Genomic DNA, 26,998 nt, shown 5'->3' with positions numbered 1-26,998 from the left:
GTTTAATGGGATTTAGCTTGGTTTCAAATGTGTTTATATTATATTCTAATTTTATAAGACAGAATATGGGTAATTAAAAGGGCATTCAAGTAAAAATGGTTTAAATTGTATGCATGTTGGCTTTATGTTGCATTGGTGATACGTTTTTCATTATTTTACAAGGAAAATATGAACAGATATCCTGTAATAGCCTAAAAGGTATCACATCTGATAACTGCAGCAATAAGTCATCAGCACAGCAGAGAGTAATATTCCTTTCAGCAATTCCCATGACTCATCAAGAGGGAATACTCTCTAAGAAATTGCTTCGGCTGCAGCAAAGAAAACTTCAAATCAAGATGTAAACAGTTTAGCAAGAACTAAAATTTCAGCTTTGATAAATATTACATTTTAAACAATAACACAATTGCCAGTTTCCCTTCTGTTATTCCTAACTCATTTATAAATTCAGCTAGACAAGAACACAAGACTCAGCTTAGAAAGTTGTTTGGAAAACAAGGGAAAGAATGACCTTGCTCATACTGTAGCAGACCCCCCAAAGAATGCTGAGACTGACATCAACACCTTTAGCACTGTTAATGTGCTAAACTGATGATAATATCAACATCTTTAAAACGGAGATAGAATTACCATACAGGGGGTTTCAGGGGATAATTTTCAAATAATGTATCTTTAAAAAGTGGCATTATGTAAAATTAAGACTCTGGTAGGTCACAGCAATATTATCAATGTTTTTTTTTGTGTTTATCGATAGTTTTGTTTGAAATATCTTTGTAATTTGGTTTGGTTGGTGTGCTTGCAAATGGAATACAAATAATACAAAATTAAGTTGCAAAAAAAAGTTTCATTTCCCTTTCCACACAAATACTGTCCATTTCATTGGATTCTCTACTCTAAACTCTGGTGGTAAACTTGCTGAGAGTCACATGGCTTCCAATATGATAAATCAATAATCTGCCAGCTTTCTCTGTGTGATTGGCTCAGACAGATTAGTTTTATCAGCTTATCAGACCAAGAACGTTTCTGAACCCACCGCTCAAAATAAACAAGAACATGACTCATCAGTCTGTCATTAAATATGGAAAGGGTTTGGAGAGTACTTCTCAGAGCTTCGTGCTCCAGTTAGAGTCAATGCTTCAACAGTATATGACAAAACTACCAGGAAACAAGGAGACTTGGGATTACTACAAGGCTGCGATATTAACAGTATTCAGACTTGTATAACATGGCAAGCAGATTTGTGGTAGCTGAAAAAAACTAGAACTACTCGAACTACCAGCTGCAGATTGGTGTGATTCTCACCCTTACTCAGATCCTAGACTCCCAAGATTAAAATATGTTTAGCATAACAATGTAAAGTGCATTAAATTCACTGTGCCTGATACATTTAAATAAAAATGGTAGGGTCATACAAGGTAGAATTTACTTTACAAAGGGATGGGAATAACACTGAGGCAGTATTGTGGCTTTTGAAGAGGCTATTGTATTGTGCAGCCAGAAACCTTTAGTACATTTTTTTACGTGTGCAAGCGCAGCCTGACATTTTAGATCTCCTCTCACTGTATAATAACTAATAAATGATTACAAGCGAGAGGAGGCAATTAGACACAGCTTGCTTATTTTGCTAGATGTTTATTGATTTGAGGATCTTATCCAGCTGTTTCTTGCAGGATTCCAGGGAATTACCCTGGCTGGGCAGTTTGCTCCAGACCCCATAACCCTTTGTATAAGAACATGTTGTCCTCTTTAAAAACCAAATTCTCTTATGTGTAATTATCACCATACCTCTATAGCCTCACTTTTCAACAAAAATCTTCCTGCTCTAGATACACCTTCCTTTCCACATTTTAGAATTTGAAATCACTTTGTTACTCAAACCTTTAACTTAGTGATATGAAACCTAAACAAACTAGTAATTAGGAAACACATTAATTCTATTAGTAATTAATCGGTATGGTCCTGTAGCTGTGCATACTTATTTAGAAAAAAAGGTGGTCACACCTCTGTATCCTAGTCATAATAAGGTGTATAAAAGTGTTACCTGACTCCACGTCCAGAGAGTATTTGTCAATGGCAAGGTTCATCGTTTGGTAGGCAGTATTACAGAAGTCTTCAAGAATGAGGTAGACTGCATTAGTAACATCACGGGGCACAGGTTTGGCAAACTTCATTCTGCTGTTCACTTTAATGCTACCATTCCTGAAGTTGAGTATTTCAAGGTTCTGGAAGTTCGATAGGTTGGATTGCAGGTAAGGGACAAGCTAAAAGACAAAGAAAAGCTTTTTTTATCTCTAAGTGAGACACACTTAAATCTGCAGCTACATTAAAGCCAGTAAACGCTATCTATAAAAGGACAATGATGAATAAAAACAAAAATGTAGTCTGTCAACTTACAAGCTCCAGAAACCTTTGCTCCAAAGCTTTGTATTCAGCCGAGCTTTTATTGAATAGGTCCTCAGAGAACATCATGTTGGTCACCCGCAGGCTGAAGAAAACTACCAGTGCCCTTGTAGGTGTAGTGAAATTTCCATTGGTAGGCATGGCTATGCTGGCCATGTCTGTAGCATGTTCATTCACAGATGTGTAACCACTGCTTTCCTGCTCAGTGTTATTCCCCCTTGTGTGGTGATATTCTTGAATGGATAAGTCAAAATCTGTAATGTTGGGATTTTGGGGTATATAGGCTTCTCCTTCTAGCAATGTTGTACTGATGACATCATTGTCCACGTGGATGGTTGGTTGGTATGGCTTTGTGGGAGCTGGTACAGTTGGCCTTTGTGTGGTGCTAATGTCCTGAGGTTTCCTGCCAGATGACATTGTAGTGACCATAAAGCTGTCTGTTGGTCCGTTGGTGTTCGACTGAATCAATGGAGGCATTGTAGCTAATGAGTAAACTTCACTTTGAGTGTCAATACTTGTGGAAGCAAATGTTATGGGACTATTATATGTGTCTGTTACATCTGGGGTCAGACTTGCATCTACACTGACTTCCTTAGAGGAAGTTTCATCCGGTAAATATGGAACAGTTATTATTTGCTCTGACAGCGCCGGATGCAAAGTGTCAGATTCTATTTCCAGAGGCAGAGCAGCAGAGGATTTAGTCAAAGTAAATTCTTCTTCAGGAGACTGTGTGAGAGGATATGCAGTACTTAAGGATTCCGTGACTAATGCTGGGCCTTTGGTTGTCAAGTCAACGGTTAAAATTTCTTCATCAGCAATGTCCTCCACTGGAATCAAAGTTGCAGGCATGTCTGTGGTCAGGGTGTGTGTAACCTTCTCTTTCGAGACATCAGTTGCTTTATCCCCTTGACTCTTGTCTCTGTTTTCCAAAAACGGAGGTTCCTCGGTGAAAGACGTAATGACGGGCTGCTCCTGAGTGCCTACTTCTGCGACAGGTTCATTTTTTGTGGCTAATTCAACACTGGATTCATCCAGGGTTGTTTTCAATGATCCTGTGTCTCCATGTATAAGGTTGGTGAAGGTCACGGGATATGCTGGAAATTGTCCCATCTCAAATGAATCTGTGGTCATTGACTCTTTAGTTGAAACAACTTCAAATATGCTCTCCTTATCAAATGAATTTCCCCCAGTTTCCTGATCCTCAGATTGTTGTGCTGTTGTCATTGGTCCTTCTAAGACAGGGGCTACAGTGGTGCTCTCATCCGTGTTCATATCAGGAAGAGAATAATCAGTGACCGGTGACACCGTAGTAGATGACTCACTTGTATAATAATCATAATACATGCCAGAGGCCTCAGAGGTTAGCATGGAAAGTTCGACTGTTAATGTCTCCATTGTCCAGAAAACAGGGGCTTCATCTGTAGTGGTATAGTGAGGTACATTTCGTATATCTTCGGTAACAAGCACTCTATTCAAAAATGTTTCCTGTGTCTCCAAGTCTATCCCAGATTCTTTATCCTCCACAGGTGTCGTGTTTGCATTTTTAGAATAAAAATAATCCTCAGATAAAGTAATCTCCTCATTTAAAACATCTGGAGAATCAGTCATGACATGAGGTACGGACTCCTCAGTATGTTCTGGAGTTGTACTCAGTGGTGAATGTGAATTCATGTCTGGGCTTGTCTGTGCCTCTTGATAGTAACTGGAGTCAGATGTTACAGGTAACCATGGCCACACATCAGGCCCTTGCTCTTGTCCAGAGATGAAGAACCCTGAACCAGAGCCCAGGTCAAACACGTCAGTAAGCTTCTCTGTCGTACTCTCTGAAGCAGCATTTGATGTAAAAGCTACATCAGATGCAGACGGGGTAGAGGGATATTGGGAAGGAGACACTACTAGTGGCTTTCCGGTTGCCGTCATCAGCAATTTATCAAGTGAGGAGGAAGTGGGAGAACTGTGAGTTGGAGACATCATGGCTGGTGTATTCATGTCGCTCTTTGTAAGAATCAAACCATATGGCAACGTTCCTTCAGACTGTGTATCAGGTAAGGTGGAAATCACGGTTTCTGTTGTTTTCAAAAGCTTTGGTGCCTCAGTTGGAACAAGTGATTTTGAGGAGGAACTTGCCCTTTCAGATTCTTCAGCTCGGCCAGATGTGGGAGGCACTGTTGTAGATCTGGGCACTCCTGAATCTTCAGCTTGGCCAGATGTGGGAGGCACTGCTGTAGATCTGGGCACTCCTGAATCTTCAGCTGTGATGTCCATTGACAAGGATGGCAGGGTGGTTGGAAGGTCCATATCAGGAGCAACGTGTGTAGTTGCTATTTTTGGGCTGTCTGTTGGCACTGGCTTTGGAGCTACTGTGTTACTGAAAAAGAAGCCTTCCTCTTCAACATTTCCATTATCTACACAGCAGAAGGGAAGCAAAAGAGTTAACATTTAGATGAGATTCAAAATCGATTACATTTCCTTTTTTGTATTATACAACAAGCTGTTGATTCCTATTTGTATGCTGCCTGCCTTATTTCTGCACTCAATACGTCAAACTAGATGGAGCCAAAGGTGCATTAATGGTATCGTCTAAATGTACTTTCAGACACTTTATCAAAAAAGTAATGTATAACAACCACAGAGGAACTTTGTATTGACTAGAGTACAGGCACAGCCTCTAATGTCAACAGTTAGTCATTCAAGCACCTTGTTCATCAGAGACATGATGTGTTCATGCTGTGCATTGAACTTAGAGACCCAGCTGCTGGCATAGTTACTCACCTTCAATGTCAGGTGAGAACGTACTGATGGATCTATCTGATTCCACCGTAGACTCAGGTCTCAAGTCAAGGACCAAATCTGACAGGTGAGGAGACACTGGAGTAGGGCTCTCCTCCAGCACTATAACATCATTCTCCTTAGCTGGAGGGCTCAGAGTCCCTGGCCACAAGTCATTAGGATGCACAGTGTCAAGATTAAAATTTTCTTTTATGGAGCCACTGATGAAGATGTCATTGTTGGTCAGGTCCTCGGAAGGTGTATCAGGTGGTTTTTCTGATGCCAGAATATTGTCCTATAACAGCAAAGAAGCAGAAGGGTTAAGATCAACTACACAAAATATCAAGTGATGTTTTGACACTTAAAATTGTCTTCAGTTCATTTTTTGGCAGTTAGGGTTTTTGTGCAAGTGTACAAAAGAGTTAAAAAGCCATTCAACACTATATGAATACTACACGTGTCTACAAACGAATACTGAGAGAACAGTCCATTTTTTGGAAAACAGACCAGTTAATATCACCATTTGTCACAGGTGCTCACTTGATCCTAAGATCAATCAATTTTGAGGCTAATTTCGGACACTGTGAATGCTTGAATCCAAGCTGCACCAGGACATTTTTCATGAATGGCCCTGTAAATCTCTGTTCTCTGATTTATAACAATGGATAGCTGGACAGCTGGTCTCAATTAACCCCTCATTGTCCAATTTCCCTTACGCACCCCTTCCTTCACTATTTAAACCCTCAGTTCACCCTGTAACATTGCTCGGTTTTAGGATCTCTTCTGCCTCCTGAGCTTGCCTCGCCCTTTCCTCCTCAGTACCTTTTCTACCTCGTCTGGACTCCCTCAACGTCGACTCTTTGATTTGGGGATTTCTCTTGCCTCGCCCCTATCGGATTTGTTTGCCTCTCTTCTTGCCTACGACCTGGACTTGACCCAGCCTGGAATAACCGACCACTCTACCTCGTCGCACGCCTTGGATACCTCAGCTACCAGATCTCACCTGGAGACACAGGGTTCGTTAATTACACCGTTCTTACAATATTTTTACTTTCTTATTACTTTGTTGTTCCACTGTATACACTGAATATGAATGGGATAGGAATGTGCATGCATTATTGCTTTTATTGGATATATACTCTAAGCATTCTGGTCCAACCTTTATCCCCTTTCCAGCACTACCCTTCTCAATGAATGGCAAGATTAAGGACTTGAGTCCAACATTGAGTCAGGACACTGGGTTATTCTGGAAGGTCTTTCCCGTACTCGGCAAAAGCTCTGCCAGTAATCCACCCTGAAGCATTACAGGAGCTAAACGCTAAACATGTTTAGTTCTTTCCTTCTCGCTAGGAGACTGAGCAGGTAATAAACTTTGCCTCAGATAAACGCTGGAACATTTATTTTATTTGAGGAATGACAATTTACTTTAAGGATCATGGGATGAGGGCAACTGAAAAAAGAGACTGTCACACATTTGTATCTAAAAATGAAAGAATTCAACTGACCAGCCTGGCTATGTAATGAAATTCAAAATGTAATGGCTTTGATGAAATAACAAGAAGTCCAAATGCATTTTTCCATAAAACAATGAAAATATGAATATGACAGTGAATGGGATAAAACACTTAGAAAATCCATGTTGCAAAAACTTACTGTTTTTATAAGTTGTTTCTTATAAGCAGCTGAAAGAGACTAAATTAGCGTTTTTGCTTCTTGCCCTTTGAAGACCCTATAAGCCCTAGGGCAAATCTAATTTCAATCTGGTGTTATTATATGTCACCTCATTCCCTTCCTGCAATGGGCTAACCACTCGTGTTCATACCTAATCCGAACAAGTAGAGACAGACAATGACAAAATGAGGGGAAGTCATATCTGTTCATCGGATTACAATGAAGAACGTCCTGATGTTTCTATTCACACCAGTGCTAGATTGCTAGATGTGATGATATAAGCAAGCTCAAACCCGGCAAGAAAGCTATTTTTTATTTCATGTACTATTTCAGGCATAGTGCTGATATCTTGTTCGGTTAAAAACAGACGAAACACTGGTTGAGCCTTGTAGTCAGATCCAGTAGCTCCAGTCCAGACTACATCACTATTTATCTGTGGTGGCGCAGTAATGTCCAATTGGCAGGAGTGGGTGACACTGGACTTGTTGACTTCCCGGTTGTCAGTGACTGTTGACACCGTGGGACTGTTAGCATGGAAAATAGCAGATGGCTCTGACAACCCCTTATTTCAAATTAAGGGGTAAAAGAGCTGCAACAGAGTGCTTAACACTGCTGCCTCACAGTTCTGGGGCCCTGTGCTCAAACCCAACCCTGGGATGCTATCTGCTTGAGGTTTGTGTCTTCACCCTGTGTTCATGTTGGATTCGTCCCGGTGCATCCAGTTTCCTCCCATAGTCCAGGGACTACTGGAGGGTTGGCTTGCGGGAAAACTGGCTCTGCAATGGACTGGCATCTCATGAAGAGTTGTACCCTGCCTTTCACCCATCGCATGTTGGGATAAGCACTGACTCCCTAGTGACCCTGAATCGGATGAAGTGGTTCGAAAATGGTACCTAGAACACCGTCCACCACAGCTCATGCTAGAATAGAGATGGAGTGTTTTTTAACAATCGGCAACACCACATTACGTGTTTGTTTTGTGGGGGTGGTGGGGGGTATAACAAGAATAAAAAAATTACCATTCATGATTTAAAACAAGGTTAAAAACTTTAGAATTGTAACTATTCGATTGTTCTATTACTTCATACCCCAGTTATGATAAACAGAAAATAACACAAATCGAAGTAAATCTAAATCTAAGTATAAGGATATGTAGCTAAAGAATGAAAAACACTGACCTGTGAAAACAGTGTTTAAAGTTGCCTGGATGATTCACTTGAGGAACTGAAATGATTAGATTTGTAAACTGGAACATCAGACAAACCCAAATTGCAAGTCTCTCCTATGACAGGAGGATAATGATTATCGTTCTGTGATACTGCCTTAAACTTTGCTAGATTTAAAGTTAATTGAACCCAGATGTCTGCCGCAGAGTGGATTGTACTGCACAGCGCATACAGTACTGTAAAGACAATCTCTGAAATTCACCAGACAAACGGTTCACCTGAAAGTGGAATAACGAACATCATTATTTTTGTTCCGAACATCAGTTTCATGAGAGATGTGGAAAGTCCAGTCCAGCCCAGGCTGATGGAAACAACAAATCACTTCAATCGAAAGGCTGTTACAAGTTGTTTCAGGGACTTTGCCAGGGTTTCTAATTGTTTGTTGTTGTCGTTTGTTGATATTCTTAGTATTCAGACTGAAAGCAGATGTTTTTCTTTTATTTTATTCCTTGGTGATGCGACCATAAATGACCTCAGCGCACATGACCACTTTTAAAAATGGTTCTGTCTCGAAGAGTTTGCAAACCCGTGGTACTTTGCTTCATTTTCTCAAGTATGATGAAACCAGGACTATATACCACACCACATTCCATGTATGCTTTTTCCTTTTCTATGGCAAAACCCCTTTACACTGCATTATCTAATTGAAAAGCAAATTGTGCAGATTTTCTTCCAACATCTGTGTGAGGCTTAGCGAAACTACTTAATTAGGCACAGAGCATAGCCTTCTTATTAATACCTCCCCAGGGTAAAGCTCGGCTGTTTTTCTTTGCGTTAGAATAACACGAAAGCGTTTGGTGGAAATGATTGCAGCGTGGAGTCTTCATTCCCGTTCCAGTCGTGGTCCCAGCATGTTTTGGCGGAGCCTGCCAGGGAACTCACTCACCATACTGTCCGGAGGGTCAGCTGGGCCGCGGGTTGGCCTGAGACTTCCCTGGCTGGGCTTCCCTGTCAGGACACTTTCAGCTGGAAGGCACAAGAACACGTGCCATGGGCTTCACCACATCAAAGGCATTGACTTCTAGCACAAGCAGTAACACTAGATTAACCTTTAAAGGCTTCTTTCACAACATCCATTTGTCATATAGTTTATCGTGCCAATACTCTACATAAAAGCAGTTATAAACACCTGCACAGCTACCTTTAAATGTTCCCACTATACCGTATATACAGAATTAATAAGAAGTAATAAGACAATTGGTATTCCTGAGAGCAACTTTTTTGATAGAAAAAAACATTTATTTCATCATTCTTAAGTGTGTCTGAAAGGAGGTTATTTACTAATGTAGGCTGGAAAGAAATGATGAAAGACCTTGAAATTCAGCAGAACGGCACATCCAAGGGTCATTACTGTCCAGCTGTAGTAATTCTGTTCCATTACTTACAAAACAAGGTAATTGGCTTCGCTTGGTGTATTCAGTGTACAGTGAGTTTTAAACAGTTTTGGCACGTTCAGGAAATGGAGAAAAAAACCTTGGACCAAAAAATATGAGTTATGTACTTGTTTCTGATGTAATGTAGAAAACCTGAACTATCACAGGCCCGCCCTTCCCCCATCTCCTGAAGAAAGGGTCAAAAATGGCCTGAGAGTAAGACTTATTCTTTACCTTTTGCCAGCTGGAGAGAGTCAGGGTCGACGGTCAAGGAGGTGTTTCCCACAAAGGATTCCTTGTGCAGGGCTTCTGTGATGTAGTTGCGGAAGTCTGTGATGGTGTAAACCACAGTGGGGCTCTCGTCTAGCTCTGGGTAGGATGCTTCCACCATATTGGACTTCAGGTTGATGAAATCCATGGTCTCGTTGCTTATCCCACCCATACCCGCTTCAAAGGTCACAGTGTAGTGTGCAACCACAGCGTTACCTCTGGGGGGGGGCAGCACAAGCACACAGTTAGCATGTGGGGATTTTTTGTTCAACACACGAAGACATGAAGACAAGTGAGTCAGTTTTGTGTGATTTTTTTGTAATCTTATAAGAAAAATCACGACTCGCTACAATGAAACTGATGTCAAGAGCAATAGAAAGGCCGAATTAATTGGAAATGTAGGAGCAGTGAAAAACTGTCCTATTTAAAGACTTGTTGTGGTGTTTCAAGATGTATCTATGTACACACGATGTAGAGAAATGCATGCTGTAAAAGGCTAAGTTAACTCATCATGTGCATTTAAACGTAACCCAATTAGTATCTTCAGAATGCCTGGGAACCATTAGGAGACCGTAACAAAAACTGGACTGTACTGACAGTTGACAGAAGAGCAAATTGATTTGGTTGTTAGCCCGGCCAGATTATCCTGTATTCTGTACCAGCTGGACTTGTCTGTCAGCCCAGCCTGTGAAAAGCCAGTGTGTAAAGTACAGTATGCTGGTTATGGGGCAAGTCATGGGAAAAGAGGACCAAACTTCCCATGCTACCTAAAACAGAAACTATATCTTTCCAGACACCTCTTCCAATTTCCTTTAGGCACAGAGAAGTTTATATATATATACTGTGTATTTAACAATTCCTACAGACAGCAAAAACTTCACCATCTGCTCATTTCTTCTTTCTGGACGAGCTGCAGCTTTGACTACAGTGCTGGGACCAAAATATTTTTGGAGGGGACAGTGTTCCGTAGATCGTGATCTATCAATGTCAACTTCAGACAAATTCTAAAAATGTAAAATGTACCATGAAAAACGTGCAAATATTTTTAAAACATATTCTGTTGGCCTCCTCCCACAGCCTGTGTCTAAATATGCATTCCAACAAGCAAATAATTTGCTGTAAATGTGTCTCAGTAAAGGTTATGAGGTCCTTACCCCCTGGAGTCCTTTTGCTGCCTATACACCAAAAAATTTGAACAAAACAAAATTGTTATTGATTGCAAAAAAGCATCAAAAGTGCAAAAGACTAATAACAGTAAATTTGTTTATTATTGCACAATTATTCTGTCTTATAAAGCATGCATTATTGTTTGACATATACATTACATCTAGTTAAGCTACTAGAAATTGTCTTTTATAAAAACTAGTCTGCTGCAGTGTAGAAGTAGAAGCTTATGTCATCCTTACTTTTCCTGGAAAAATATTGGAAGACTCTCACCTGAATTCAATTACATCAACAGCCTTGAATCCTGGCAGCCTTTCAAATGCATCCTCAATCTATTAAATGGGAGAGAAAAAAATTAACGTATTATATTTTACTTTTAATGCATTGTCCAAACAAAACCTCTGTTATGCTACATAATAGATAATACCTCCTGGCCAGATATGGTATATGTATAAGGAAACTGAATGAAATCTAAAAATATGTTTTTATCTTTAGCAGATGTGTAGCAATACTGTCTCCAGAGCAAACAGGCTCCCAATTTCATATCACAGAATTTACTATTTTTTGTAAGTTACACTATAATACCCTATGACGCAAAGAAATGAGCAAAAAGACCTGTGGGACTTAATATATTATGCCAGAAATGTAGTTCAGTGTGTTTTTCTCTCTAAGTCTCCTGTGTGTTTTCTCTGTCCAAGGCTTTTCATCATCCTATCAGCTGGGACGGACAGACAGAAGCATACTGATGCGATTATTGTTTGTTTTAAGGCGCTCCATATTCCAGACTCTCCTGCTCGTCCTTAAGGGAGAGCTGATTCAAGATCTGGGAGAGCTCTCATTCACTGGACACATGCGAACCTTCTTAAAGTACAATGAATGCTAAGATCGCCAAGGGACAGCACAGGATATGGTATGGAAAGTTTTCACAGCACAGAAAATAGCTTTTTTTTCAGAATAAACCAATGTTACTTGTTTAATCTAACAACTTCTATTGTGAATTGTGCTGCAGAATCAGGTTATTACTAGTAGAAATTAATGGCAATGCTCGTAGTATGTACTCTGCCGATCCTCCAGATGACAAGCTCATAGTGGCAGTGGTCAGGGTTAGTTTTTGCTCTGTACACAAGTGGCAGAGTCTGGATTTGACCTGGTGAGCTGCAGGTTATTTAACTCATGCAGTGTAGATGAAAGGTTTTAATGCCATATGCAGTATATCTGTGTTATTTTGTTTCATATTACAACATGGGGTTCAATTTATGTTTCCAACCAGATGCTATAGAGAAGGGAGTTCTGTAAGCAATGGAATCATACTAATAAGCAACATGCTAGTGAAATGGCTTTCTCTAGTTAAATTGTTGACTTTGTGATGATTCACATTTCCTGTACACAACATCAGAACCCTCCAATCTACCCACCACAATCTCTCTGCTTTAGACTATACACCATAAAAACAACAGAATAGAACTTATATCATAATATTCTGGACAAACTCGAGACAAACTCGAGACAGCCAATAAAATACAGTATAATGCAAATGCCTGAGATTTTGACACTGGGAGTCCTACCCAGGCAAGGAGGCAAAGGACAAATTAAATATAGGCCGAGTATTTAAGATTTACAGAATTGTCAAGTCAAACTGACATTTTTATTGAAGGAAAACCTTGCAAACTTTTAATGTAGAATAAAATTCAGAACCAATGCTTTTTATGTGAGATGAAATCTTAAAATTCCGTGTCTTTTCCCAAAAGCTATAACTCTGTTGTGCCATTTCATGCTGTTACCCCTCTTTGTTATTTGATTACTGTCACAGATGTGTTAAAATGAGACAATATTTCTCCCTTTGTGTGTGTGTAACTGTGCCTTACCTTCTCAATGAATTGCTGGGCCAGGAGTTGGTAGCGAGAGCTAACAGGATCTCTCAGGTCCTCACTGTACGTCTCTCCTGTTAGCTGAATGCTGAGCTCCACAACCTGTTCTGATATCAGCCTGACTGGCCTCTCTGTAATGTCAAGCTCGATTTCATTGGTAATCTGAAAAGAAAAGACCACAACAAGGCTGAAATTAGAACGGTTTCCAGATGACATCAAACTCTCTTAAATCAACAAACCCCCAGTTAAGGGTGTGAAGTTTTAACAAACAAGAATGTGTCCATGTCAAAGGGCACCACAGCTGGGTATTGCTGCTAACCTTAACCTTAATGTGTAGAAAGTTGGAATAAGAGGTTACAAGACAGTCTCATGATTAATTTCCACGTACCTAAGTCATATCTGTCTATCTGTTTGCCCAAGGATACCAGAAAGTCACCTTCCCTTAACTCAAAACCCTCTTCTTCAGAAAAGCCTTTACTGAACTGGTTCCATTCTTCACCCCTCTGCTCTTCTTAATACCACCTTCCACGGTCTCCTTTATATATTGTAATCGTGTCTTATCTTGTGTATTCTTCTTATTTATTGTTGTATTCTTCTTATTTATTGTTATTGTCATCCTGTAAAGTGCTTTGAGAAGCCACCTTTAAAGGCGCTATATAAAATAAAGTTTATTATTATTATTATTATTATTATTATTATTATTATTATTATTATTATTATTATTATTATTATTATTATTATCTATTCAGATTTCAATTGACTGAAGTGAATAAGGGATTTCTTCAGTTCAACACAACATATAAAGTTGTACCACTTGTTGATCGTCCTGAAGTCCTGATCTATATCAAGGCACGGTTCTCATTATTTATCATTTTTAAAACATTATTAATTTATAGATAAATGTGAAAATCTCTCAAGCTAAGCTAGAACAGCAGGTTTTGTGAAACATCTGATTTGAACATAATTTGTGATCGAGTGAGATCCACAAAGCTTTGGTTCAGAATTTGACAGAAACACAAAGAAAAGGATTACAATACACAATTACACAATGAAAACACCTAATATACCTAATATCTAATATCAACATAACAACACCTTATTTTATATTAAAGTTTCATTGAGTTCATATGTAATAATGTTTACATTTTAAATGATGACCAGAGAGGTCTCTGATGGTTATGTTTTTGGAGGACAAGAATATATTCAGTTTACTTCATGTTGATGTTGAGTTCACTTCATGTGATTTCAGGAACACATCAGATTTGTTATTTGGTTTGAGTTAAAATTGTCAAAAAGAGCTGGTCAGGAATCCACATAAATGGCACTCAAAAAGACAAGACATGACTTTAAAGAACAGAGAAAAACCGGGAAACCATCTGATGTACAGGACACGGAAGACAGATCCAGTTAAACCAGGAATCAGTGTGATGAAGAGTACATGGAAGGCAAAGGGGCAAAATACAATTCCAAGATCATCATATCTGTCTGATTCTTTTGTGTAATTTTTTAGACTGTAATAGATGCACAAGACATTCCGAGAATAATTAACTTGCACATCAGCAGAATGATTCTAGCTTTCCATATATCGAGTCTGTCTAATCCTGATCCTGGAGAGACAGTGTGTCTATGGTGTTTTCACTCCAGCTCAATCTTTAATAAGCTACATCAGCTGTTTTCTTGCTTAACCAAACCACTTCATCAGCTTCTCCCAGATCTTCAGGAGCAGCAGGTTTAAAGAGACCTGAAACCACTGAGTGCTAACACATTGACAGCTGAGAGATTGAATGAATCTGTCAGAGAATGAGAGAGATGAGGTGGCATCAGAGACATTCACATTTTGAACCTGTCAGACACAGTGGAATATGTGGAAATTACCTTGTGAGCATTATACTGACTGATGCATTGCCCAAGCCAACCAACAGAAGTGTGATGATCTGGGGAGGAATCTCCTTTAACACAAGAATGTCTATTCTGCAGACTGGCTGCAACCCTACTCCTCTTTGCTATACTGACAGAGAGTTCCTGTTCCTCAAAGCTAATACAGAAGTGTAGAATATCCAGTAGGACAATGTTTCTGGAACTATAAAAGTGCCAATTCAAGAACACAATTCTAAGGTCTTGCCATGACCATCTTTTTCCCCTGACCTGATTGGAACCATCTCTCCAATTCCATCAACAGGAGAAAATCATGACCAACCTGTCTTTGACAGCTGGCTGAAGCTAGCTGAAGCTGCTCAGAAACTGCACAGTGGAAACTGTACAGCACACTGTTCAGAAGCTGTCTGGGGTGTATGCAGCAATGCTACGAAGATCACGGTCATACCCGGTATTAATTGTTTTCATTTTCACAATATGTTTAGATTCTGGATGAAATCATATGGTGACTCTTTGATTAGTATTTTTGGTCATATATTCTGTGATTTTATTTAAAAGCATTAGACTTGAGAGTGGCTTTTCTTTTATGCGTCAGAATATTCTCGCAACAACTCCTGTTTCTGTTCACCTTTGTACTTCAGAAGTTTAGATGTACAGCTGCAAATTACTAATAAGGAACAACAATTTTTGGATAAGATCCTATAGATTATTTTTGCATTACATCTTCCATGAATGACACCATGGAGCATACTGAGGAACTGAACCAATATAGGAGGTCAACCACATCCCCACTTACACTGCCTTCTGTTTCCTCATTCTCACTGTCCTCACCAGCAGGAGTGACATGCACAGTGACCATGTGTGACTGGGAGACGCTGGCAGTCTCATCTGCAAAGACAGAAGGGTAAGGAATGGGCTGACAGTCAGGAGAAATTAGTAGTTTTGTATTGATTCCAAGGAGAGAAGAGTGTTTCTTATTTAGAGGAAAGTGCTGGTGTATAGAGCACCAGGTCTACAGCATATCCTGGCATAAGATCTGAGGGGCTCTGATTTAAAAAGCACAGCTGTTTCCAAGTGAGGTTCCTCGCTTGTCTCACTATAGAAAGTTAGATGCACACTTGCCACATGTAAATAGGAAAGCTTGGCATGAAATGCTTTTGTTCAACAACAAAATCATGATCCTTTTAAGCAGTTTCAAATAGAAAACAAAGACTACATAATCATGTACTAAATGTTTTCATAGTTTTTTTATCATATATTTTTAATCTTTATCTACCGACTGAGCATCACAATCAACTTTTTATTTTTTATTACACATTTTATGGACACAACACTTAGTGTACTATTCTACATCACACTCAGTGACATCCATCAGAAGTGATCTATCCCTATATCTATATTAAAAAACGTATGGGGCTGTGGTGCCTGTGATGTGTTAAGAAGGTTGGTCAGCTTGGAGGAACCTACTCACACTTCCTCAGTCTTTCCTGTGTGGTCGAGAGGATCATAGGTTTGAGCCAAGAAGTGAGAAAACATCATATAAGATGACTAAAAGTAGGGTGGGTATAATAAAAATAACTTTTGAGTCCGAATGGAAAGAAACATACTGGACATGCACAGAGTACAAAATTCCCTCTGATGTTCAGAATGTAAACAGACATAAGTGGTTTGAAAGCCATAACCTGGGAAACATAAAAACAAAATACTTGGTAATGTTCCAGTAGAAATTAACTCAACTAATCAGAAAAAGTGTTTTAGAAAATGATCCGTCCAAATTTCCAAGTATACAAATAGAGCAGATCATGTTTATACAGCAGCTAATGAAGTGTAAGACTAATGGGAAAATGGAGAAAATATGGGGGTGTGGGGTTACTTCAAAGTATTTTTGAGGCAAAGTACAACTGCAACTATTGGCTTGACCTGCTAGGAAGCTTTTGTATTTCCTTTATCTGTCTGTAACTCATGCTCTCAGAGTTCACTCAGAGTTGACCTCACAGAGCTGTGTCTCATAATTGTCACTGCTTAGAAGGAATCAAACCGGTCACCCTTTCTCAGGAGGTCAGTCATGTAGCATCAACAGCCGAAGTGTATCTAATCTGGATTAAGAACTATTTTAAATGTGACATATGTGCTGAGAACCAGACAATCCAGCAGCACCAGAGAGAGAAGTCCAGTTAGGATATGATCCCTGCAGAGAAGAGCTCTCAAATACTCTTCAAAAGATCCTATAACTCACACCTGCCTCTAATGGGTAAAGGTCTGGTTTACCTTTTCCTACAATAATAATGATAAACATAGCTTCAAGATGACAGCATTGGTCACCAAAAGCAAAGTAACTCATTTTTGTTTTTTAGAATGTTTAACATTTGCGTTTTGCAGGAGGAGGTCAAAGGTTGGGCATTTTTTGACAGAGCAAATATGGCTCCCTGTACTTGTTTCAATATAATCAAATCCCTTTGCATATGGCTAGGATTGGTCTGTGGTCATGGCAAAGCCATTTTTGTAAATAAGCCTACTAAAGCAAAAGAGCTCATGTTTGTGTTGTATCCAGCCTCTTGGTTTGAGAAGTCTTTCTATGGTAAAAACAAGATGGCAGCCAAACCACGTGAGCATTTACAGTACTTTGGAATAACTTGGTCGTGCTTCAAAGAGAAAAGGGAGCTTTCAGAATGTTTCTGGTAAGCAATCCAGGGTCAGATATGGCATCATATTAACAATACACCATCTTAATGAAAATGCAAGACCACCAGGCAATCACAACATACTTTAGTCTACATGCAAACAGCCGGGACTGGACCACCTGACCTGAGCGTGCAAGGACTCAGAGATGAGTACTGGTCATTTGTGCCGCCAATCAGAAAATCACACAAGAAGGTGACAGTGATGACTCGTCCATGAAACTAAGACCATAAAAGGCACAGACCCATATTCCTATTGTGAATGAGATATAATAATGTTTGCAACATGGTTAAGGAAGGATAAGCAAACAGAATATGGCTTATATAGGAATTGGTTAGATGCGGAGACACAGTCATAGTGTCATAATGTTGTGGTGAGGGACCATTAGGGATTTAGGATGAGGAAGTGGTGCACAACTGCAGTCACTGAGGGCTGCAGTGCCTGTGGGCTTTTATGCCTCTTCAGCTCCTATTCACCTAATTGAACTGATCAATAGCTTAACAGGACTGGTTTAACACTTCTCAGAAGTCTTCAATTGCTGGTGATTTAAAGAGACCTAGAAAACCTGCAGGATTTAGGGCCTCAGGGACTGGAGTTCTGTGCCTATGGACTAAGGCGAGGGAGGGTAAACAGTAAAAAACACAGGGATGACATCCTTCTTCACATTGTTCTAACATGTGCATCGTAGGTCATAAACAAACAAAAATGTTCTGGAATGTTTTCTTTCTTTCTGCCCACATCCTGTCTCCATGGAAGACCCAGCTGCACTAAACCATCCTGTGCAAACAGAAAGACGTAACACAGACCTCTGCTTGTTGTGATGATGTCAGGTTCTGCAGGAGCTGCTGTTGTGTGTGAGCTGAAAAGGAGAAATGCTGTCATTCAGGATGCATAGGTTATTAAAAAGTCAGCCATTCTTAAACTGTCATCTACTTTCTTACTTTTTCATATCAGAGCTTGAAAACATATTCTATCACGTGAGTTTTAACTTGTTTTACAATACCTAAAGTTTACCATATATTGTATCAGTGCTTTATCCATTCCATAACCAAACCACACAATAAACGCAAATCACAATTAATGCAAATCAAAGCTGTTTTACAGAATGAACAAATGTTTTTAGAAGGAAGCTTTAATTATACTATGTTAGTTCTTTTTAAAGCTTTTTGAGGTTTTTTTCTTGTTGTGAGTACATCAAACTATAAATGCTGAGCCTTAGAATAGTAGTTCCCCAACCCTGGCATAGACTTTTAATCTGTTTCTCCAGTCTGTCCTGAGTGTCAAAACTAAGTGTTTCCAACAACTTTCACACACAGAACTTTCCACAGTCTGTCCTCAGCTTGCCTGCTGTTCTTTCTTACAGCCCCTAATGGTTGATCAATGGAAGATGGGTGAGTATTCTACCATAAAAGGATCCCACTGTAACTACAACTCTGCCACACTACAGAAGCCTTCTGCAGCTTTAAGAGGTGGGTGTCTCTTAAGATTCTATACAGAAAAGCAGATCTGCTAAAGCTCTGTGTGCCTTATTGTTCCTACCTGCACAAGTGCAGCCATGAGTTGGTGGGTTCACTGGAGATTGCATAAGGACAGCAGAAACAGCAAGGATTATAAACGCATTTGTTCGCAAGAGAATTAACATTTTTCTATTCTCTAATGCCCACATTTGCTTGACATAAAAGGCTATTAAAAGCTAGAATGAGACAGAAGCTGTTGTTGAGTTGTTTCATCCTGACATTGAAATGTCTGAAAGATGAGTTTCATTGAATTATATCCTATTTTAATATTCTACTTGTTATATTTTGTCTATGCTTATATAGCATAAAAATCATAATTGTGATTACATTTCCTTATTCTGGTATATAGGCTTCAGCAATAATCATTAATCAGCACACATGCTTGAGTGCTACATGTGAAGATTGGAGATTAATCTGGCCTCAGAACCAATGTTCCCCAGTGACAAAAACTTGTGCGCACTAAATTGAGTGTATGTAAAACTATACAAACGGAAATTATTTTGTTAATATAGTCATTCTCATAGAAGCATAGTGGTCCAAAAGACCGGGACAACGATTCCACAAGCCCAGTCATAGAGACTGCGTGTGGAGCGAGCAGGTGCAGGGAGGTATGAGTCTACAAGAGCATAGATATCGATGATCAAGTAGCAATAATAATGCCCACAGCCAAGTTGGTGTCACGGAACCTATATGTGGAATAGGAGGATCCTTATGCATGACCGGAATCCCACAGGGCACAGAGTAGCAAAGGGACAATCCAAAAGACAAAATCCAAAGGCTGGGTCAATAAGGGAGGCAGAGAATCCGGTAACAAGAGATATTCAAAACAATACAAAGGCAAAATCCAGAAGGCGAGGTCAAGAGGCGGAAACAGAAGACTCATAACGGGAGATCAGTCAAAAGGTTAGGAAACACACACTGGAGAATACTAAGAAAGGCTTCTCAATAGTGAGAATAGGAAGGTGTGCGAAGGGGGTTTAAATACTGAAAGGAAAGGGGTGTGATTGGATGATTGGTTAGGGAGTGAGAATTTGAGGAATCTGATGCATGTGAGAATGTGCTGGGTTCAATCAGGAATGAGATTGGGAAGCAGAGGTTCCGGGAATGTAACGTCGTTTGCGAGGGAGAGTGTGGGGCGTGACAGTTGGGCCTCTCCCAGCCAGTCTCGTATGGTCAATATAGTATTTTTCAATTGACGACCTCTTTTGTTTTATAATTATCATACTTTGGGGGGAATTACATTTTTTGTGGGTAGTTCAATTTCTTATGTGTGCTGATTTCATGACCTGTGTGCACGCGCACACACGCACAGCTTCCAGGGAACATTGCTCATAACTTTAACTCGCCTTTTTCTCAAAAAGAATCCAATCGATCTAAATATTTCAAAGAATTTTATGCTTACCTTTTCAGTGATGCCAGGGATATTCTCTGAAAAAGAGAAAACATGATATTCTTCATGCTAAATGATTGCTGTCCACAATTACTACACCTTTTTATTTGTGCCCAAGAAATCACACTGTTTATACCTGTCAGCAAACATTCCTAACTTTGCTAGAAACTGTTTGGTATATTTATTTTTACATCAGTAGATTGTTTTAAATGCATTTTAAAACAAAAACGGATAGTAATGTAATACCAGGGTCAAAAGTCTATTTCTTTTAAATGTTGTACTTGGCCTTTTTCACAGGAAAGCCGAAACATTCTTGCCCTTTCACTGTTTCACCAAGGAGATCATACGATATTGCGAACTAATTGACTTGGATTTTTCCTGCCTAAGTCTGAGCCCCTCTGAGCATGGAAAATACGAGCTCAGTAGCCAGTTTAGCCAAAAGTGTGGCAGCTCACTTCAGAAAAAAACCCTTTATATCTTGGCAGAACTTAATGAGTCAAACTTATCACAACATTAAAAAGTTGTCAAAAGCCACTGAGTTTAGCTTTAGGCTCTTAATGTTCATAAATATTTTGTATTTAATAAAATAAACACAAGGGCATTTTCCTTATTGACTACATTTTCTTTTCTAATTTCTTACCCGTGGTTGCTAAACAAACAAGTACATAATGTTAGCTGTTGACCCATAAGTGGTCTGGCCAGGAAGTCTGTGACAGCTCCATGGTGACATCACTTACATTCTGTACCAGGAGGTGATGCTCATCTGACTGGCTGAAGTTTCTGCCGATTTCCAAAACGCTCATGGTTCCTTCCTGACAGAGCTTCATCCAGCCCACATACTCCTCTCGGTCAGGAAGGCGATCCCAAAAGATCTTAAATGCCTCCCAGATTGTTTCTTGGCACACTAAACAACAGGAAAAGCATTCAGCACTGGGAGGTTAAGTCAAAAAAGTTGCACATTTTGTGCATCTGAAATAAATTTGTATATATTCATCCATCCAATCTCTAACCTTTATCTGATACAGGGCAGCAGGGGGGCCGGAGGTGTTTCTGACAAGCAATGGGCACAAGGTAGGGTACACCCTGAACGAGACACCAGTCCATCGCAGGGTACACACAGACACGCACACACTCACACCAGAGCCACGTTTCCCAGAAGCCAATTAACCTCCCAGCATGTCTTTGGACTGTGGGAAGAAATTGGAGCACCAGCAGGAAACCCATGTAATTATGGGGAGACCACACAAACCACACAGATAGCACCCCAGGAATTCATCCCAGGGCCCCAGGGACACAAGAGAGGCATGCCAACCACCTTGTTATGGCACCTTGCTACCCTATTTAAAATACATTTAAATACATTTAACATCAAAAGAAATGTGGTTCTTGTATCTGCAAGAAGTTCACAAAGTTATAATCTGGATAATGGTAAAATCTTTTTGTAACAGCTTTTACTGAATATACAGGATATTCATTGTATGTTGTAGATTAACGTTTGGACACTCTTGGAAGCAAGTCAAACTGTCCACCTGCAACACATGCTTTGTATCAGGTGTCGGATCTTGTGGAATTTTTTCTCCTTTCTGTTACAGATCATAGATAAACTCGTGTCTGTTCGCTGGTCTCTGAGCCCATCTCTGATCTCTGATCATCCCAGCTCCTCCCACAAATGCTCATGAGACCCGACTCTTGCAGGTCGGTATTGCAACCCGCACAATAACTTTAACATCCCCTCTCACAGGAAAGTTGTCACACGGACAGCATAAGGAGATGCACTGTCTATCTTGTATATTGTCAGGGTAGGATAAGCTTGCAGGAGGGCTAGGTGAGGTTCCAAGACCTCATCGATGTGCCCAGTCAGCTCGCCACAAATCCCAAGGGTAGTTCTGAAGTGAGTAGACACTCCAGCCAGATCATGACACTTTGGTCTCCCTATACAGTCTTGGTGAGATGCTGTGACTCACCTGGTGAAGTGATCACACAATCTGCAATTGTATTGTAAATAGCAATTGTATATAAATTGTATAATTTATTGTACAGCAACCTTAACCTAATCCCTATAAGCTTCTGTCCTTCTACTCTTCTATCCCTCTTAACCAGCTCGCGGATAAAGCATTTCATTGCTGTATGCAGTACTGTTTGTGGATTGATAAATAAACCTCGATTGATTGATTGATCCTGGTCTATGATTATTGGACTATGTTTGTGACTATATCATCATGCCAGGTTAGAAATTCCTGACACCCCCACTGAGGATGGCTCTGACTGCGCTGATGACATGAAGCTGTTCTCTTGATAGGCAAGGTATATTGGTTTCTTTTGGGTTTTCTTTCTTTCCTTTCACCAATCAACTCTCCCACCGATTAAGCGACAGCCGTGCAGTCATCATTAGTCATGGGTATCACTGTCAGTCATGAATCATCAATTAAGCACAGTGGATTAAATGAAACTGCAACATCTAATAAATAACAAGAATCTACACACTTTGTTTTTTAGCCATACAAGTATAAACAGAATGAAAAGTTTATTTTGATCCTTGGCATAACATATTTCACAAATGTAAATAAAACATCTTGGAAATGTAGTGGTTTAATCCATTTAGATCTAAAGTTCCGTTAGGATTGTTTCTCTTTCTGACTCGTTACTATCTCCTTATATTTCTTTTGCATTATCTTCTGTCTCTTGGAAAATGTTATTGTGTGTCACCACAGAAAAATGGCATTGCTGAGCCGAATTAGAAATGCTGCAGTCTAGCTTAAAATAAACCATTCCTATCTCTAATTGGATCAACTTATTCTCTATCTTTACCTAATAAGGTTTCATTTCTTATAAGCAAAAAAAATCACACAATGTAAATTTATTGCAGAATCTCAGAAAATATTTTAATGAACTATCTTTCAAAATTTCCTCCTTACATTAGCAGAGCTTTTTGCAAAAACTCAATTAAGCTGTTGACTCACAAACGTTTTTAACATTAACACTGAAAATTAACAGCTAAAGGAAAAGTGCTTTTATACAAGATTGAAGTTTAGAGTTACACATGATATAATGATGTTTATAGCCAAGACCATAGTATAATTGGCATATCCTGACTCTCAATTTTTGTTACATGGACAGTGTTAACTGTTACACAATCATTCATAAACATCGCTGCCAAAATCTGAACATTGACACTGACATTGATAGGCAGATTTCTTTCTGTCTTGAGAATCTTGAGATCTGAAGATCCTTCAGCTGTCAATATTCAATGGTCATTGCAAAGACAAGGAACCACAAGTCATGTGACACAAGCCACACTCTGGACAGTTACTATGAATTAACGTGTCTCTGCGCGGGATAGCCACTATCATTGCAAAAGGATGTCACTAAACACAAGTCATGAGACTTATTAAGAAAGGATCTGTGACCGGAATGAGCTGCAATTCTATCATCTATGATGGGTCAATTCAACACCAAAGGTTTGTGTCAGCTAAATGGGCAGTGATTACATACAACAGACATTTACATTGCTGCATTTACGTACTGTACTGTGGAAAATGTTAAGTTCTTGATTTTATAAAGTTTAATATGAAAAAGAAAAAATGAAGAGTACGGATTGCAAAATTTAGAAATTAATTTTTAAAACATTTGTCAAATTGAAAACATCTGTGACAATGTCAGTATTTCATTTTGAATTATTTTGTTTCATTTAATAAAATCAAAATTGATTATACTTTTTTGGGCCAGTAAAAACTTAACACAATACCAGGGACATGTATGAGCTGAAAGATTTTCATAGTTCTGCGTTTGATTACTCGTATTTACAAGGATAAAATTAAACAGTTTTTTTTTCTAAGCTTTTACCAACAAAACTATTAAAGTATAAAATAAAGATAAAAGCAGCAGTTGTGCTATTTCAGTGTCGGTGAGTCTGACTCTCAGATAGACAAAGTTGGAACCATAATTCCAGGAAGATAGTTTTAAAACAAAACTTTTGCTCTAGGCATCATTATGCATCTGATACACAAAAGGTTATTGATCTATTTACTGTATAGTTATCTCCTGGATAAAATTTGGCTATGCAGCATCACCATTTATGTATTCCATGCAAAGAAGAAGGTTCACAGGCCTGAAAGGTTCAGACAGGCCTGAAAAAAAACTAGGTGTGGGATTTTCTACCTCAAAATTGAATGGATATTGTGGAAGGTTTACATATTCATGTGGCACAATGTTTCATCTCATGCTTCATGACCAGACCTGCTATTTAGAGTAGTGAAGAGATTCAATTTGAGGACATTACACTTTGAGCTGGATTCAGTCTTAATCTATAGAAAAACACGTGGCATGTGTGTCATAGCTCTTACTTTCCAGCTTCCACTACACAGTTGTACTAACAAAACTTCTTATCTTGATGTTGAGGCAGTATGTCGTGAGCTCCCACATTTCCTCAAGTTGTTTCCAACGAGTTCTCCAAAATGACAACTTTATTTAAGTTTCTTATTGAAGCTAGGCTCAGACAACGAAACGTGACAGAAATCCAAAAAGGGGAACGTCTTGGAATGAATGAAGGCTTTCCACTTGGCCAGTCAGTGAAATTAAAAAGAGGAAACACACTGCAATATTTTTTTTAAAACGAGGAAACGTCCTGCAATGCTTCACCTGAGTAATTACATAATACGAATGGACATAGTCAAGCACTTTTGTGGGGACTCGCAGAACAAGACAAAACAAAGATTAAAATCAGTGCGCAGCCAGAAATGAAAACTATAAAAAAATAATGGTCATAAAATTGTGCTCGTTGCTTGTTGTAGAAAAGGCCTCAAGTATAGCACAGATGAAAACACATTTATGGATATATATATATATATCTAAGCAGCCATTGAGCTATTATTAAGTAGATGAAATACCATGTCTATTTCTCTTACAAAGTATAATTCACCATTTTTAAACGGGATATAAAACCACAATACTTTTTTGCTTTGAGTAGGAGCCTCTACAGCGTAATTGAGCAAAATGGTATTAAAGAAGTAAAGATTTTTTTTTTAATCATGTCAACAATGCAATGTATGTGTTGCATTTATTGCCAAGCTAAGAATGATGTTCATTATGGTACTAAATGACAGACGACACTCAGTCTGGGCACAGCCTGACCCCCAGCACATGTTCTGTGATGTGCTGAACATACTCAAGAGAAGCTTTTATTTTGTTAGTTTTTTGGGGCACATGTTCCATCCCCCTGTGAGTGAAATCTGTGCCAAGACTGGCTTCAGGAGATGAGAAACTCTGGGGCTCTGGAGCCCCCGGTCTGTGCTCACGCTTTAGGTAGGATTTTGTGCCCCAGCTGCTCCCAGTACGTAGCCCATCAGTGTCCACTCGCAGTCGCAGTGTTCTCATGATTCCTTTATTACACTGGTTCAGTTTAGAACAACAATCACATTATCTGTGCAAGTCAGAAATTCAACCTTTTGTTTGTACTTAATGTTCTTTGGTTGACATCATTGTATTGTAACTGGATTTATGAAAAGATTTCAGTTTGAGTTTTTTCTTCCCCGTACTTTTGCCCTGCTCTGAGCGATTTATATAATATTTTACTATATTTCTCTGCTTTATCATACTATGCTTTACTATGATTTAACTGTGCCCTGCTACATTTTATTGTACTTTTACTGGTTTATACGACATAAATAGGGTGCCTCTTCCTTTCTTCTTAGTTATAGTTTAATTACCAAGTCATCAGACCGATCTTTATTGGTAAAAAAAAAATGTCGTTATGTTTTACTTTTTATTATTATTAAAACTATAAACAATGAACAAACGTTAATTTCACACTACACACATACAGTTTGGTGTCCCGCACGTCCAGTACACAGTTTTACGTCATTAAAGTGTGCATTACCAAATCGTGGATTCACTGAAGGCATATATAATAATTAGGATATCCATCTTACCTCGCAGACTGAAGTACTTCAAATGATTTGCGATCGCTTGTTGAATCGTCTCCTGCGGACAAACTTTAACTCCACTGGGGAACAACACGTTGCGTTTTCTTCTAGGAATCGCTCCTTTATGCTCGTCTAGAGTTTTAAAGACAGGTGATGGAACGGTTCTTTGAAAAAAAGATTGACTAAATAAAATCCTTTCATTCCTCCAAGTCTTGTCTTGTCCACTTTGTGACTGTAACCCTTCGGTATCAACCACTGGACTGGAAACTGTAACGAGAGTAAATTGGTGTCTTAATTTGCTGGCCCACGACTACGTTAGAACGCCAAAATAAATCAGACACAGAATAAATCAGAAACAGAAACACAAAACACAGAGACATACAGACATATACCTGTACTTATTTCTAGACGTCCTTTCATAGATGTGAAAACAAGAAAGCACAGGAAATATTTCCAAGACAAACCCAACATTTTTAGTTCTGTATTTTTAGTTTCGAACTTTTAGAACACAATTGAAATTATTTTCATATCGGATCCCAGCTTGGTAATATGCGCACACAGATCACAAACGTGCAAAGGCCCAGAGTCCAGATAGTTTTCCTGATTGGAGGATGTTTCCCCCAGATGGATGGTAAAAGCAATTTAACTGGGGAGGTGCTGAAGACAGCTCCGCGTCCAGGTAAGCAGATGGGGACTTGTCCAGATCTTTTTTGCACTAATCCTATTTGCTAAACCCTTTAGAGCAGCTCGTCATGCAGTTAGTAAGACTGTACAAGGTCGCTTACAATTCCACTCATCGAGTTCTGAAAGTACTGCTTGTGTGAATTCAGACTAAATTTTCATGCGTTCCAGTCACATCAAAAACAGTCTACACA

At 39.2% G+C, this 26,998-nt stretch overlaps 1 protein-coding gene across 2 annotated transcripts in view; it reads right to left on the bottom strand.

The window, feature by feature from the left end:
• The window catches only part of LOC148675824 (interphotoreceptor matrix proteoglycan 2-like), a 37,174-nt gene extending 10,373 nt beyond the window's left edge, over positions 1-26,801 (bottom strand). For both annotated transcript variants that reach the window (XR_015941660.1, XM_088648381.1), the window contains exons 1-15: positions 26,516-26,801; positions 26,130-26,390; positions 20,940-21,106; positions 20,215-20,240; positions 18,835-18,867; positions 18,102-18,154; positions 15,413-15,504; positions 12,739-12,903; positions 11,147-11,205; positions 10,864-10,884; positions 9,674-9,927; positions 8,953-9,032; positions 5,173-5,464; positions 2,395-4,805; positions 2,042-2,261 (exon numbers count right to left, since the gene is read on the bottom strand). Coding sequence is in view for 1 of the 2 variants with exons in the window: in XM_088648381.1 (XP_088504507.1) it covers positions 2,042-2,261; positions 2,395-4,805; positions 5,173-5,464; positions 8,953-9,032; positions 9,674-9,927; positions 10,864-10,884; positions 11,147-11,205; positions 12,739-12,903; positions 15,413-15,504; positions 18,102-18,154; positions 18,835-18,867; positions 20,215-20,240; positions 20,940-21,106; positions 26,130-26,390; positions 26,516-26,594 (4,213 nt within the window). In the remaining variant the exon portion in view is untranslated. The remainder of the gene's footprint in view (positions 1-2,041; positions 2,262-2,394; positions 4,806-5,172; positions 5,465-8,952; positions 9,033-9,673; positions 9,928-10,863; positions 10,885-11,146; positions 11,206-12,738; positions 12,904-15,412; positions 15,505-18,101; positions 18,155-18,834; positions 18,868-20,214; positions 20,241-20,939; positions 21,107-26,129; positions 26,391-26,515) is intronic.
• Positions 26,802-26,998: the final 197 nt, after the last annotated feature.

Source organism: Lepisosteus platostomus, chromosome 2 (genome assembly GCF_059453375.1).
Source record: "Lepisosteus platostomus isolate fLepPlt1 chromosome 2, fLepPlt1.hap1, whole genome shotgun sequence".
NCBI lineage: Eukaryota > Metazoa > Chordata > Actinopteri > Semionotiformes > Lepisosteidae > Lepisosteus > Lepisosteus platostomus.
The sequence above is the reverse complement of the archived record's forward strand: the minus strand, read 5'-3'. Positions and strand labels throughout refer to the sequence as shown.